Here is a 15,261-nt window from a genome sequence, read left to right as displayed (position 1 = left end):
ATACGCAATGTAATGATCACAAAACTTGTATTGCAACTTGAGAATGTTTCCTTCCTATCACTTGTCACCTGAGAAAAGAGATGGACATCCTCCCTGCTGCAGCCTCGTTTCAGATAGCTGTGGGAATAATGAGGTCTCACTTCAGCCTCCTCTTCTCCAGACTAAACAAACCCAACTCCTCCAGCCCCTCCTCGTAATTCTTGTTTTCTTGTCCTCTCATCAGCTTTGTTCTTCTCTTGCACACGCTCAAGCAACTCTGCATCCTTCTCGTAGTCAGGAGCCCCAAACTGAACACAGAATTTGAGCAAAATTGTTGGTTCCAAACCAGAACCTGGACTAAACAAGTCATAGAGTCATAGAATGGCTTGGGTTGGAAGGCACCTTAAAGCACAGCCAGTTCCAGCTTCGCCATAGGCGGACACGTTCCACCAGCCTAGGCCGCCCTGGACCCCATTCAACCTGACCTTGAGCACCTCCACAGATGGAGAACCCACAGCTTCTCTAGGCAGCTTGTGTCAGTGCCTCACCACCCTTTCACTTTGTGTGAGCCCAGAGCCTTGCAGTCAGGCCAGGCTGGGTCACAAGCCTACCTGTGTAGCTAACATGGTGCTCTCTGGCTTCTGAGTACTTCCTCAAGAATATGCCTAGAGAAAGGAAGGATGCAAACAGGAGGAAATGAATGTTGCTAAGTGCCTCCAACTACACTGACGAATTAAATAAGACCATTTAATTTATCTGTCAATGGGTAGATAGAAGCTGATGGCATGTATTGCTCTGCATGGTCGGGCAGCAAATTGTGCATCTATGTTTTTAGCCTGATTTTCTATGGAAACAAAGCTTATTTGATTATACTGTATGTGTATCCATGTCTGTCGGAATGTTGTCTCCTCACCAAAAACCTGCTGGCTGATTTCACTCTAATTTGACAGTGGGTAAAAGCGTTAGAGGAAACCAAGTGCCTATATGCTTCCTGAGAGCATATGACAGGCAAGACAGCCCGCATACTCCCCCTGGGAGCAGGAAAAGCTACAGAGGTCACACCCAGTTAGACATCCTACACAGGCAAGCATGTGCTGAGAAATGCTCAGCTAGAGCTCACATCTCCTCTGGCCCTGCTGTTGTTGGCAAAAACCTGCAGCGCTACCAGCATCCATACTTGGGGTGCTCTTGTGCCCATCAATCTGTCCTTAGCCATCTCCTTTGACAAACCATGAACAAACTGCTCTCGCAGTTCTTGACATATTTTAGTCAGATTTTCAGTAACAAACCTAATAAAAAGTGCAACAGAATGAATTTTCAAAACCAAACTCTACTGCAATTAGTAGGTATATAGTATTATATAGGAATAGCGGGTTCTCTCTCTTTTTTAGTATTATTATTTTTTCAGTTCAAATTCAACAAAGGGGTAGGTATTACTGGTAGGCACTACTGTTATAACCGAGATTTTGTGAACATCCCTCTGTAGGTGTACTCCCGGTTTCATCCACACAGTGTCACTATAAGGAGCAAAAATGAGAGCATCAGCATGTTTCACTCTTCTGCTTGGAGGTGAATATTTATTTACCCAGTAGCTCCTGCCACTGATATGTTAAGGTTTTCGGTTTTTAACTTCTCAGTAATAGAGCACACGAGGGATGTGCTGTTAAGGGAAGGCTTTTTAAATTGCTATAAATTCAGATTAAAACATAATGCAGCAGTCTTCACAAGACAACTTTTCCTACAAAACTGGGAAGAGACTACCCACTCTAATTAAGTAGCTGGAATGCACCTTAGAATGTGAATATGGACAATAAGACAATTATTTGGGGATTTTCTTCAGAGCTTGCAAGTGTCTGACATTTTCTGGTCTCTGAAATGCTTTTCCTTCCAACCCTCTCCCTCAATAAGCAACCTAAGTAACTTTTCTCATAATGCACAAAAAGGGAAACATTTCTAACACTTCCTTCTAGTTTCTACCAAAAATGAATCCATGCTCTGGAACACAAAATAACGGTCTGAGGTATAAAACTGTGAGTGATCAACAGAACAGGACAGAACATTCACAACAGAATCTGGATCTTACTACACGGTCACTGTTAGAGTGTTTGGTTTGCTTTTAAAAAGCAAAAGCCATTTTAACAAAGGTTAATGCTATTATTGAAGTCAGAGGCTAAAATAAAACGTAAAATTATTTTCTGTCTTTTTCTTGTTTGTTTGGTTGGTTTTTTTTGCAGCTTCTTTTATCACTCCACTCAGCTTAATTAGAGAAAGCAGCCTGGATCAGATCCACTTGTGCTTGCTTCTCCATGCCCTGGCAGAATAGGGTCTTTTTAAATAAAATCTTCTAATTGGAATGTAAGAAGAACAGAAAGTTATAAATTTTCTCCACCCCTTGCCCTGCTCTTGGCTGATTTGGTAGGCTGGAACAGCACTGGATAGAGGCGCTCAGTTGCAACTCACTCTACAAGTTCAGAGATTGGTTCTCCATTAAACTTGTCAGTGTAACTGGACTGCTCTCCAAACGGTATCCCAACTCTCATTGCATGGTTGGGCCAATCAGTATTTCAATAACTGATGACTCATTTGCTGCTTTTCTCAGCAACACACACCTGAAAACACTGCACACTTTTCAAAGGCAACTATTTTTGAGATATGCTACAAATGAAAAGAAGCCAAACGTGGCATTAAAGCAAAACACGCTGACGGCTCTGAATCCATACAGGGATTAGATTTTTCTTTATAGCTCAAACAGTAAAATCAATCAGATATGGATTTTAGTATATGAAATAAAAGTTTACTCATCAAATATTTCATACAGATTTTCAACTTGAGAACGTACTGCCTGTGAATGAGACCCACATTTACCTGGCAGTCATTTCAAAGGAGTCTATCCAGCCAATTATTCTCAGACTAAAATTCCTAAGTGGGTTTTGACTTGATGGACCATAATGACTCAGAAGAACCCATTAAACAGTCTGTCTTGTCAACGGTGCCTGCATTATAACAGCAGATACAGGGCGTGACCCTGTACTCCTAGAGGGAGAAAAGTAGCCTATTGACTTTAATGAGAACTTTATCTGACTAAGGAGCTGGGAAAGAGACTGCATAAAAGATCCCTGTAGTTTGTATGACCTAAAAACTGTCAGGGCCAGGCCCTACCTCTAAAGGCTGTAACAACTCTGAGAAAGTCATTAAGGATAAGCAAATTAACTTATAAAAGCATTTCAGAAACTTGAAAATCACTGTTTTCCAACAACAGCCCCTATGCCAAGGAGACTTTATAGAAAAATAATGGACAAGTCTACATCCTATGTATCCTGAATAGAAGAGATGACAAAGTACAGTCCCTAGCTGAAGGAACTATGTATGAATAGGTTGTTACATTTAATTAAAACTGTAATGTGCTAAACCCCATCCCAGGAAGCGTTCAGGGACAGGCTGGATGTGGCTCTGGGCAGCCTGATGCAGTGAGAAGTGTTCCTGACTCCGGCAGAGGGGCTGGAACTGGATGGTCTTTTAGGTCCCTCCCAACCTAAACCATTATAGATCGTATGTCTCTAAGACACTAACATGTTGCAGTTTGCTGTTGGGCAGCTGCTAAGCAACCATAAAGCTCAGCAGACTTTCTAACTCTTGGATAAAGGTGGCAGCACCCTGCAGGATATGACACAAGTTGTATTCAGCACCTGGAATTACCAACCACATTTACCAGTACCACACAACTGCCCACTCTGGAGGTGAAAGAACTCCTTTCTTTGCTCTCCAACCTTCAATCACCTACCTGCTTTCTGAGCTTTGTCAAACAAACCCAACCCTTCAGCCAGCCACATGAGCTCCTTGGGACTTTGTTTGCAGATACTCAGAGAGCCAGGCACCTGAACACTGTGGACAACTGAAAAATGGTAATACTGATGGCACAGGAAATACGGAGAGCGTCCTAGGAGAGTGATGTAAGATATCTTGTACAGTGGTTCTATGAAAAGACGGGTGCTCATCTGAAAGATGGATCGTCTTTGGAATAGTTTTTCATAAAAACATGATTACTTGTGATCTTCTGCCTTTGATATTCTTCCTATGAAACACACATCATTCAGATCAGGTTTAGGGGACTTTTTTCCTGTTAGGTTAGGATTTGGGATCCAGAGTTAAGTCTATGCCATCTTTACACGCCCTTGCTCAAGTCCACACGCAGCTCTGCTCTTCGGTACGCAGCATGATTAAAATGTATGCTACTCTAATATGCATTGGCTGACAGCAACTTCATTCAAGGACCACCCAGGATTCTGAGTCTTCTGACAAGGTAAGTCATGTTGAGGAGAGATGTCCATGGCTGGTGTGGTGAGACGGGATGTGGTCAACATATGAAGGTTTCAGCTCTCTGTACGATATCTGTCTATAATTACTGCTTGTTTACTGCAAACTCATCATAACACTTCAGTCAGGTAACATGACAGGATACTACAGAGACTTCAGCAAAACCCTTCAGACTGCACTCGGACAACCAGTAATTGCACAAAGTCCATGGTTATTTTGCACGAGTTAGCACTGCAGGGTTTGGCATGTGGAGTTTTGAATCTGGAATGTTTAAAAAAATTAGGAGACAAATGGGAAGCAACTGCACGCTGCAGTTTTATCTCAGAATTTGTAAAGTAGGCATCCTTACTCCCCACACTAAGACAAACTTCTGCTGTTCTTAGGATGATAAAACATATATTGAAAAACATGTAGGTTTTTACCTCTCTTGCATGGGTGGAAGTTGTATCCAGCTGTTAAACCTGGGATCGTATCGGCTAACAAAGTTTGTGCTGTGCTTCCCTGTGAAGATAGATTATTTTGACACTCAGCTGTTTGTTTCATGTATTTAACATCATGATTGTATTATAAATTACATATATTTCACAAGTTGCCAGCTTTTATGAAGGGTTACCCCGTTTACAACAATGTATGATTACACGATGTGTACAGTAATAATTCAACAAATGGGGCACTACAAGGTTTGAATTAGCAATTGTTAGCAGTAAAAGTGGATAGAGATTATTCTTGCTCTCTGTAATAAGATCTTGAAAACATGTATTTAAATTTACTTATAGATGCTGTGGTACTTTCACAGCCACAGTAAATCACAGCACTATACAAAATTACTGCCCAAAAGAGAATATCCCTATAGCATTTTATGGTTAGAGTGTTTTGTGTCAGGTAAAATATCATAGGGAGAACATATGCATTTCTTTCTCTTCACCTCTATGTGGAACACAGTAAAAAACAGTGAGCAAATAACTAGAAGGTGCATAAGCCATCAGCATGGGGTATGCAGTATTTGCTCTAGATGGCTTATTCTACCATGTACTTTCAGTGTTAAGTTAGGAGTTACACGTGTGCATCGAAGGGGGAATATACTCTTAGAATCTTATCCAGATGTGTTAGCAAAAATGTGAAACATGAGCAACATACGCTGGCTAACTAGCTTATCCTTGCTGTCAAACCCAAGAACTGTATGCATGTCTTCACGATACTAAGATTTCATTTTATTTTACATGCAGATTGACATCACAGCGAGAAAACTGAAGCAAGAGAGTGTACGGCAATTTCTTGTAACACCTGAGACTTCAACAGATGAGGACCTTTGAAAAAGAAACCTTTGTTTATGTAAGTGTGACTAAAAAATTGAATTAGAGGCTTCAAAGGACAGCAGAATAACCCAACTGCGTATGTCACAGTTCTATAAATGGTCACTGGGTATTCTACAAGGTGAATATTTTTGCATTGGAAAAGCCTCTGTAGGACTGGTTCACTTTACTTGCTGCATTCTGCTCTTAGTTCAGCATGTGCAAATAGATCATCAGGAGACTGATGAGAAGAAAAATTATACAGCTAGCATCTGTTTTCATAATCATTTAAGATCACGTTCTACAAGATTACAGATAAAGAAAGCATTGAGTACTCTGTCTGGAAGCAAACTCATTCTCTCGCCATGTATCGTGTTCCAAATCCAGCATGGTGCCTACTGAGGACCAAACTTGCTGCATGCTGAGCACTGCTCAAATGCATCTCAGAGTATAGGGTGAGAGCCCCATAAGCTAAAGGAAAACGGGATTCTTCCACTGGGTTTAGAAAAGGTAGACTTTGCTCTTGGTCCCTATCTGAATTCCTTTACTCTACAATGACAATTTAGAAGAATAGATATTGAGAGTTACAAATTCAATGAAGAGTAAAATAGCAGGACCTGACCAGCTAGGTCTCACTGTTTAGGACATGCATTCATCTATTTCTACTACAAAAGCGGGATTGCAATACAAGGTAAGTATTGATCACAAGTTTCAAGTCCTGTGAGGAGGTTTCTGCTCTTACCGCATCTTTCAGAGTTGCTTGGGACTTCAGAAGTCATTGGCTATATGGCAGCTTTTTCACTCATGTCTTACAAAGCTCTGATCTGGAGACCTTGGCCTCTTAACATACTGTGTCATGCACATATTCGGTATAAATCCCACATATGTAGAAGATTGTGCAGCACGAAGTAGAATGAGATTTTATTGGGAATAGAGTGGGATACACAATACAGATCTGGTCACTTCATAGGAAAGAAGATGAAATCAAACTGGAAGGGGCACAAAGAAGATCCACAAGAATGACAAGAAGAACAAGACGTTTATCTTATGGCAGGAGATAAACTCCAGCAGAACTTGGCTTGTTGCACCCAGCAAAACAAAAGCTGAAAGGGAAGAGGAACGCTGCCTGTAATACATCGGAGGAACAAATCTCCAGGAGGGGAAAAGCTATTAAGCTAAAGGCCAACTCTGGCACGAGAACAAGGTGATTTAGACAGTCAAAGAATACATTTTACTGGAAATTAGAATAAGGCTCCTAGTCATTGAGAGCAATTGGATTCTGTAACAGCTTTCCAACAGGAGTAGAGAAAGCTAGAAATCCAACTGCTTTTCAAATGGAGCTTAGAAAATTTACAAAATGGGACTATATGATGCCTGTGATGGCAGGAAAAGGATTCGATAACCTCCTTAAGCTGCCTGGTATAAATGGTTTCATTCCAATTTAATTTTGGAATTCAGTTTCAAAGACAACTGTATCTATTATTTTTGTCTTGCTCATCAGTCAATAGGGTTGCACATGCCATGAAGCACTTGTCAGAATGCAGAAACTGTGAGAAGTAAACAGAAATCAGGACTAGTAAATTGAGATAATGAGAGAAAAGGAGGCAGATGCTGCTGTGCTCTGTACAGCAAGTTTTCTGCACCCATGCCAAAAGGTGAAGGGCTCTGAAGGTTACAAATGTTTGTCCTAAATCCATGCCATTGCTCTGCAACCTGCTCTCATCAACGTTTACTCATGCAAGGATCCCTTGTGACTGGAAAGGTGATGCCATAGGAGGATGTAAAAAATGAGAAGAAATATCACCACACTCCCTAGGTTGTCAGGAAGTCAGAGGAGCAGCACAGAATGTGCATGGTCACTCCTTGGGGTACATCTTGCTTCCCAAGAATTGGCACAGTGCCTAAAGAAATGCATAATGCTCCTTCCATTGACACTATCCACTGAAACAACACTTGGCACCTTTCCATTTGTATTGGAATCCTTGAAATGCACTGGCAGGAAAGCTCAAGTTAGGTTCATTTGAAGACCCTTCTGTTCTATGAGGATAGCGGGGAAAGGTCTTTACGCAAAAGTGAGTATGTGTGAGCAGTTCCCATGTAGCTGCATACTTTGAGCAAATCGGTTTCAAAAAAGAACTAGTCCAAAAATATCTCTGAATGTAAATTATGATTTTTAGGTCTACTTTTTGAGACAAATAGGATCCATTTCACTTGGGGTAAGTTTGTAAAGAGATCAGTATCAATCATGTTCCCACTTCCTTCACTGTAACTTCACTACGGATAAATCACAGCTCTGATTCTCACTGATCAAGGAAGCTGTTGGATGTCTGCTGCACGTGCCTTCAGCTCAGGAAGTGATCTAGGCAGCCTTAGAATTTGAGTGCTATCTATGTCACAAACCACGTGTTCAAGTCCTGTCTCAGTCACAGGGCGTTCACTTCTTCTTACAACTCTCTATTAGCTTGTGACTCAGTTTCCACATCTTTAAATTCTGTATAATTATTCGTCTTTTCTTTCGTCCTTCATATGACATGGCTATTTAATTAAAAACTGACTGGTACAAGGTCTGCCTTATTTTATCTGCTTACCACCAAGCACAACAGGGGCCCTCAGTTGTTGGCTGTGGCTGATACTCCTAATAATAATTACCATTAATTATGCCCCTGTACTTCCTGCGTAATATAGCATAACATAAAGGAGATTCAAACTGCAGAACTGAAGGGCTCTTCTCCCAAAACACTTAGTGATATTTTAACTACACCGGAAATATGTTGCTAGGGTGGACTGGATTGTTTGTCTCAGGTTTTAGGAAGTGAACAGATGTAACAATTTTCTATAATTTGGTTTAGTGCAGATGCTGAAATGGGGCATTCACAATAAAATATATGCAGTATATGTAATTTCAGCTGGATCCTCTGGTGTTTTAAAGTAAAAATGTGTACCTGCAAGCTGTTTTATGGTTTCTCAGTCATAATTATCTCTGTTACACAGGCTGCTACAACTACAACTCTTTCTTCATGTGCAAGCTTTTTAACAATGTCTTGACTATTTTGTGAATTTTGCAAGGCATGGTACTCTCCTTTTGCTTTGCTCAGAAGCCTGTTAAATTGTTTAATTTCTCTTTGCAGTAAATTTATGAAGTAATCAAATCAAATAAGGTAGCAGCAGATAATCTATATGAGAAGCTCTTGCACAAGACTAAAAAAGGGACCAGTTTAAGAATCTCAGTCTAGATAATTAACACATTAACAACTTTAGCTGCGAGTATCTGGTTTGACAATAGAAAGTAAGCATTCATCTACTGCAATTGCATTATTATATTATGACTGGAAGGAGACTGGAAATGAAGGTTAAAATTCTTAACAGCTGCTGCCTGGTGCATGCACTTGAAAGAGTCTGTTCTGCTGCCTGTGGCATTTCTCGAGGGACGTGGGAGCTGATGAATGACAGAGATGCTAATGCTGAAGAACCAGATATTTATTACATCAATATCTGAAAGTAGCCTTTGGTAGCTCAATAATTTGGCTACAGGTCCTCAAAATAACTTACTAATGACCACATCAGCTGACCTGACAGACAGACAGACACAGGAAGGCAGATGCTGCCCGTGTCTTTTAATACAGTGTACATACCATTTGGGTTCCATTGGTCTTCTCCTCCGAGTACAAACAAGAAGTTTTCCACTTCCACGACGCAATGATGTGCACTGTTATATGGCATAACTGCAAGCAGAGAGAGAGTTCTTTATCAGCTCAGGGCATGGGTTCCATAAAAACTTCCAAAGGTACAAAATACAACACCATGATGGAATTTGTATATAATTTATATAACTTGTATAATAACAGAAGGCATCCACCCCAAGCATGTATGTCTGATGAATTAATAGCAGAAACAGATGCTTATTAGTAACTTCACATTATTTGATCTTGTAGATAATTGAATAAAGCAGGAATGCTGGCCCTTTGGTTCCTCACCCCCACCCTCCTCCCCCACATATATATGCTGCTCTAAAATGAATCTTGAAATGAGTGAAGTTGTCTGATATTTTCCTGGAATAAGCAGATGTTAGGGATCCTGGTATGCTAGGAAACATTATAAAAACCTCAGCCCAGCTTTGTTCTGTTGGTAATGTTTCCACAAGAAGAGTCAGTGTGTTCAGTAGCTTTCTATTACACAGCAATGAACAAGCTGCATTTCCATACAGTTTTAAGTTTTTAAATTAAGGTCCTGCTGATTTAATGCCTTTTCCAAATGTATACGCTTAATTTCCTGTACAATGTCATTAGCAGCACAATCACACATTTCCTATTCATCTAATCAGGAAGCCCTTTGTTAACAAAGATCAAAACTGTGGCATTAGGTTTGCGGCATCCTTTCTTTTTGGAGACACTGGAATTACTGCAGACCAAACACAGTCACAATATTCTATTTTTTTTCAACTTACATTTTCCATCATAAGTATTAAAACACAAAAATAAGGGCTTATCTATACATAATATGCATATATTATTGTGCTGTGGCATACAGCACCAGTGATTCTATATGGTAAATGAAAACTTAGGCAGCATTAGTTATCATACCACATATTGTAGTTTTGGCCCAGTGACACCAGTAGGAAAAATGATGTCCTTGTTCAGCTCATCATATGGGTACCTTAAATCTAGGTGAGGACAAATGGGGAGGTGATGTGCATGTACAGGCAGGGAACTTATTGCTTGACACGGATCAACAGAGCACTTAGGAAACCAGTGCAGTGGGAAATCAATATGACTCAGGGCCAGCTCTTACTTTGTGCTCTTTTGCCAATGCCAAAAAAAAAAAAAAAAAAAAAAAAAAAAGGCAGCCTATCTCACACTTGGATTATTTTGGTTGATATATCTCTCATTTCATTTGTTTTATTATCTTTTATTTTTCTCAGAGTGCATTTGTGCAGTACAGCACATGCAAATAAAAATAATAAGAAATGAGCACAGCTTTGTTATTTAGGACACATGCTCTTAAAGATCAAGGGGGCTCATTTAAGCTTCTTCCTGAAGTTTTTGCCAAGGCAATGATGAAAATGTAAGTTTCATTTTTAGTAAAGGTCAAATATCATTTTCATAGACTGCACTCTTAAAAGTCATGTAAGTGAAGCAATTCTTAAATTGGGCAGCTAAATACAATGGAAGATCATTAACTGTTGTTATTTGTTACATGCAAACTTAACAAAGCTGGAATGTAATCCTATACTAGGCAATGCTGAAGAATTTATACTACCTATAGATTCCCGCAGTGGGATGAAAGAATGACAGAGATTTTTATTTTCTTAGTACCCATACCGTGCTTTTCCCACTCATTAATCTCAAACATTTTCCCATCTTAAAATCTCTCAAACCCACTGAACTTCCCAGGATTTTGTGGAAGCTTTTACTAAAGAATGAATCTGACTTCCCACAAGAAGTCAGCTGTCTCCTTTGATGCCTCTCGGATCACTCCTCTCAAGAAGAGGTTCCCCAAGACCAGTCTGCAGGGTCTTTAGTTCCTACCTATCCCAGTGTGCTACAGTATTTTCAAATCAGGTCCAAGACAGAGGTTGAGTCAGGCTCTTCCTTCAGTCAATTTGACTGAAGAATAGTATACATCAAAGACTTGTGTACAGACAGCACACATGCATATTTTTCGTGTGGTGTATTTCCATTTTTTGAAAATACTTCATTTATCCTCCATATTGACACAAACAGGGCCAGCAGAGGAAGAAATTATATTTTAAGCTCTTCTGCTGTTTCCATGCATATAAACTATGCAATAAGACTTCCACACTTACAATGATAATTAAACCTCAAAAACTAAGGGCTTAATCCCAGCTCCCACTTTACTGAATGGCAACGTTCCCACTGTTGGGGGATTGGGCCCAAATGACCTGAACTAACATCTGCAGCTCACAGAAAAGCCCCAGAGAAGCTTTCCCAGGACAGGAGGGTGGTATTTGGGCAATGCTGTCAGCACCTGAGGGAGTTTTTGCACCGAAATGGGGAAATCATCAACGTCACAGCCTTTCTCCCTGATCATTTTCAGGGTCCCTCACAATCATGAATTGCACACAGAAATTAAAACTAGGGCAATTAACAAGACTGCTATAAAAGGAAAGCGCCTGAAAACTTCTGTCATAAGCTATAATTCCTTATGAGCACACATCTGTACAGGAGCTAACTTTCATAGATACAGTCAAAATTACATGCTAGTGATCTTGCTAATTCAGTTTCTGGTAGCGGCAGATCTTCACAAACTCCCTGAACTTGCCAGGATGTAACAGGAAGAATTTGGCCCATCACACACTGCCCAGACTGCTGCTTCCATTATTTCTGCATAAGCTTTTGTCTGCTGTTTTGCTTTAATCGTGCGAAAATCTCTCCTTTTTTCCATTTCCAGCCAGTGGAACACCTGCCTGCCCCGCAAAAAGGGTATTTGAAGAGAAGTTTGTACGCCATGCTCAAACAGAGCCCAGTGTGAGTTTTTAGCGTGTCAGTCAGTGAGTTAGAGGGAAAGGGTAAGGAGAAGCTAATCAGGATGAAATGAGATTAAAGGCTGTCTAATTTTACAGCAACTGTGATCCATCAGCCACTGTGAAAGTGACAGTGGAAATGAATGATGGAGACAGACAGGTGGGGCTGTACATTTCACTGATTTATCCTCAAATGCACTGGGCCTTATTTTATTGAGTGAACATGACCGCATTTATCATGACTGTCATCTAAACCCACTTCCCTCCATTTAAAAAGGTCACTTTACTTGGAGGGAGTAGGATAGAGGCACTTTCAAAACAGATTTAAAATTTAATAACACATGTTTATAATCCTGTGTGAGAATTCTCAACTTTATTAAAGTAAGATTTTAGAAGAAGAAGATAAGGCTATTAAACAGATGAAAAGATGAAAAAAAAAGCCACGGTCGCCTGAGAAACATGCTCAGCTACCAAGGTGATAGGTGCCAGGGAACGACTTGAGACAGGCATAAATGGATTAGAAGTAGCAAGCAGAACACACATCTCCTAAGCCCTCACCCCTCACACACTTTCCAAAACTCTGGTAGTTTTGTGCACTCTCAGACCAAGAGAAGAAACAAGTCCAAGTAGTCTTAGATAAGACAGTGCCCCAACCAGCCCTTCTCTCATGCAATTTAGACCCTCCTTAAGGTGGGAAGGATTTTTTCATGTACATATATGCAACAGGAAACACTTTCCAGGTTGAAACTAAACCACTGATCTACACTTGAGAATGATCCAGAAGGCAGAAGAGACAAAAATAATGCTCATGAATCAAAACCCTCTCAATCATAACAGCTATGGTCAGCCAGAAGCCAACATGCTCCAAAGGCACCTCCAACTTTTGAATGGTGAGAATTTGAATCATATCTCTCACGTAGACCACAAACAATAATGTGTGCTGCTTGCCTTTTCCAGTATTATTTCGTTTCTGCCAAAAATTGTACGTAGGTTGCTCCAAAAGTAGTGCCTCCTGTTTATTTCCATGGAAACTACAACATATACAAGGAGTACAGTAACTGTATTTGACAGAGCAAATATTCAGCTATAAAAATACTATTTTTCAGCATTGTCACCATCACAAGCTACGCATTTTTGCCAGCAATGAACAAGACTCTGCATGCCAGCTCATACAAGTCTGTATCAGTGGAGGTGACCCACTGTTCTATAGCTGCTATGACAGTGTTGTTGCTAGGAAATTGCTGCCCATGCCATTCATATTTCACCAGCCCAAACAGATGGAAGTCAGAAGATGCCAAGTCTGAACTACACACTGGGTGTGGTAGGACAGTCCAGCCAAGATTGGCAATGTGCTTCGTGATCTTCAAACTGGTATGGGGCCTAGCATCACTGCATTCAAGAGAAAGGTTGTCTTCTTCTCTGGATGGACTCTGGAAGTTTGAGCCTTCGGCTTAGTCAGCACCACAGTGTAGTTGTCAGAGCTGATGGTTGGCCTGGGCTCCAGGAAATCCAGAAGGATCACCTCTTTCCTATCCCCAAAGACAGTGCACATCACTTTACCCGCTGAGGGCTATGTCTTGAATGGTGAATTCACATGTCACCACTTCATGGGCTGCTGTTTTGACTCCAGCTCACAGTGATGACATGACATCTCTTAATCAGTAACAATGCGATCCAGGAAACTGCCAATTTCAGCCTTGGACTGGTTTAAGAGGTCCTGAAAAACTTGCATATGGTGTTCCTTCTTTGTTCCTTTGTGAGCAGTCATAGGACCTACCTGGCACAAACTCTGCAATACTCTAACATCAACGCAATTGTTTCCAATGTACTGAAGCTGGTATTCAGCTCTGTACGCAGTTCCTTGACTGCAATCTGCTTGATTCACATGGATGAGCTGACTGAGACGCTCTTCATTTTGTGACATGCATAGCTATCTGGAACAAGGTTTGTCTTTGACAATGCTGTCGCCACTGCTGAAATGCACCTCCCACCCTTCATTGTGCTCACATCCACTTGTTGGCCTCCATAAACTTTCAATGTGCATTGATGATTGTCAAAGGATGCCATTTTTTGCCAATTCAATGACACATCCTTCCTTCACAAGCACTTCCATGTCTGATGCTGTTCTGTCAGACTGCCCCACTGCTGCCATCTGTCACATGGCAACAACATGTGGCAGAATATTGGTGGGAAGGTTCAATCTCTATTGCCATACCACCTCTAGTTACAGGTCAACACAATAAAAGAGGAGGCATTACTTTCAGAGCAGCCTTTCTACATTTAGGAAATGATATCTGGTTGTTCTCAATACATTATCCAAGGGACACTGATTCCTCACTTCGAAACTAACCAGCAGAGAAAAAGGGAGAACATGAACGATGACATGTCTAAAGACAGAAAGAGAGATAAGCTCTGGTCCCAGGTGATCTGAAAGTTGTGATACAGCCCACAACCATGCCCCTGCTCTGCTAAAAACTCTCAGAAACTGCATGGGATTCTTCTATTCAAAGATTAAAAAAAAAAAAAAAAATCCATAGATTTTTCACAACCCTGAAACATTCAGCTGCTTGGGATATAGGAGGTACTGTGATGAAAGCCAAGAAATCTCTTCCTAAGATGCTGCATAGCTTGAGCATAGCCCTTTCAAGACTCAGCACACACTGAAAAGTCATGGTTATCATCTCTAATGAACTGTGCAGATGATGTAAGAGAAGAGAGTGCTTCGAGGACCAGGATATCATTACCAGAAAATATAAGGAGGCAATAATGACCTTCCACAATATTAGCTGCCTAACTTGTTGGATGCATAATATTCAACAAATGCTGCTTGAAAACTGAGCCTTTCCCCATCTCTCCAGAGGGCAGAGTAATGTGAGAAGATGTTCCATTCCCATACAGAAGGCACCTGCAAACTCACTGCAGGAAAATGTGATTTGCTCATAGCAGAAACATAACATTTTGTTTCCAATCCGCTCCCAGAAATGTTAGCCAGAGGACAGTTGGTTCAATTACTTGCTGTAAGGAGAGCAAGTAATATTGTTTGCCTGTTCTTTGGTTCATAAATCATTTGCATGAAGACTATATACATTTCTACTGCATGTTACTTGCTATTACTCACCAAGAGGTTATATAAATAAATGCTAGAATTCCTCTGTGAATTGTTCACTTCAACTGTTAGTTATTTAATAACTGTGG

General features: G+C 40.6%; 1 protein-coding gene across 1 annotated transcript in view; it reads right to left on the bottom strand.

The window, feature by feature from the left end:
• Window positions 1-15,261, bottom strand: part of KLHL14 (kelch like family member 14) — a gene marked incomplete at both ends in the record, with an annotated part of 57,776 nt that overhangs the window by 5,850 nt on the left and 36,665 nt on the right. The window contains 2 exons of the mRNA XM_079533986.1: window positions 4,716-4,794; window positions 9,218-9,307. Coding sequence (XP_079390112.1) covers window positions 4,716-4,794; window positions 9,218-9,307 — 169 coding nt within the window. The remainder of the gene's footprint in view (window positions 1-4,715; window positions 4,795-9,217; window positions 9,308-15,261) is intronic.

Source organism: Tetrao urogallus, assembly GCF_951394365.1.
Source record: "Tetrao urogallus genome assembly, chromosome: 3".
NCBI classification, from domain to species: Eukaryota; Metazoa; Chordata; class Aves; order Galliformes; family Phasianidae; genus Tetrao; species Tetrao urogallus.
The sequence above is the reverse complement of the archived record's forward strand: the minus strand, read 5'-3'. Positions and strand labels throughout refer to the sequence as shown.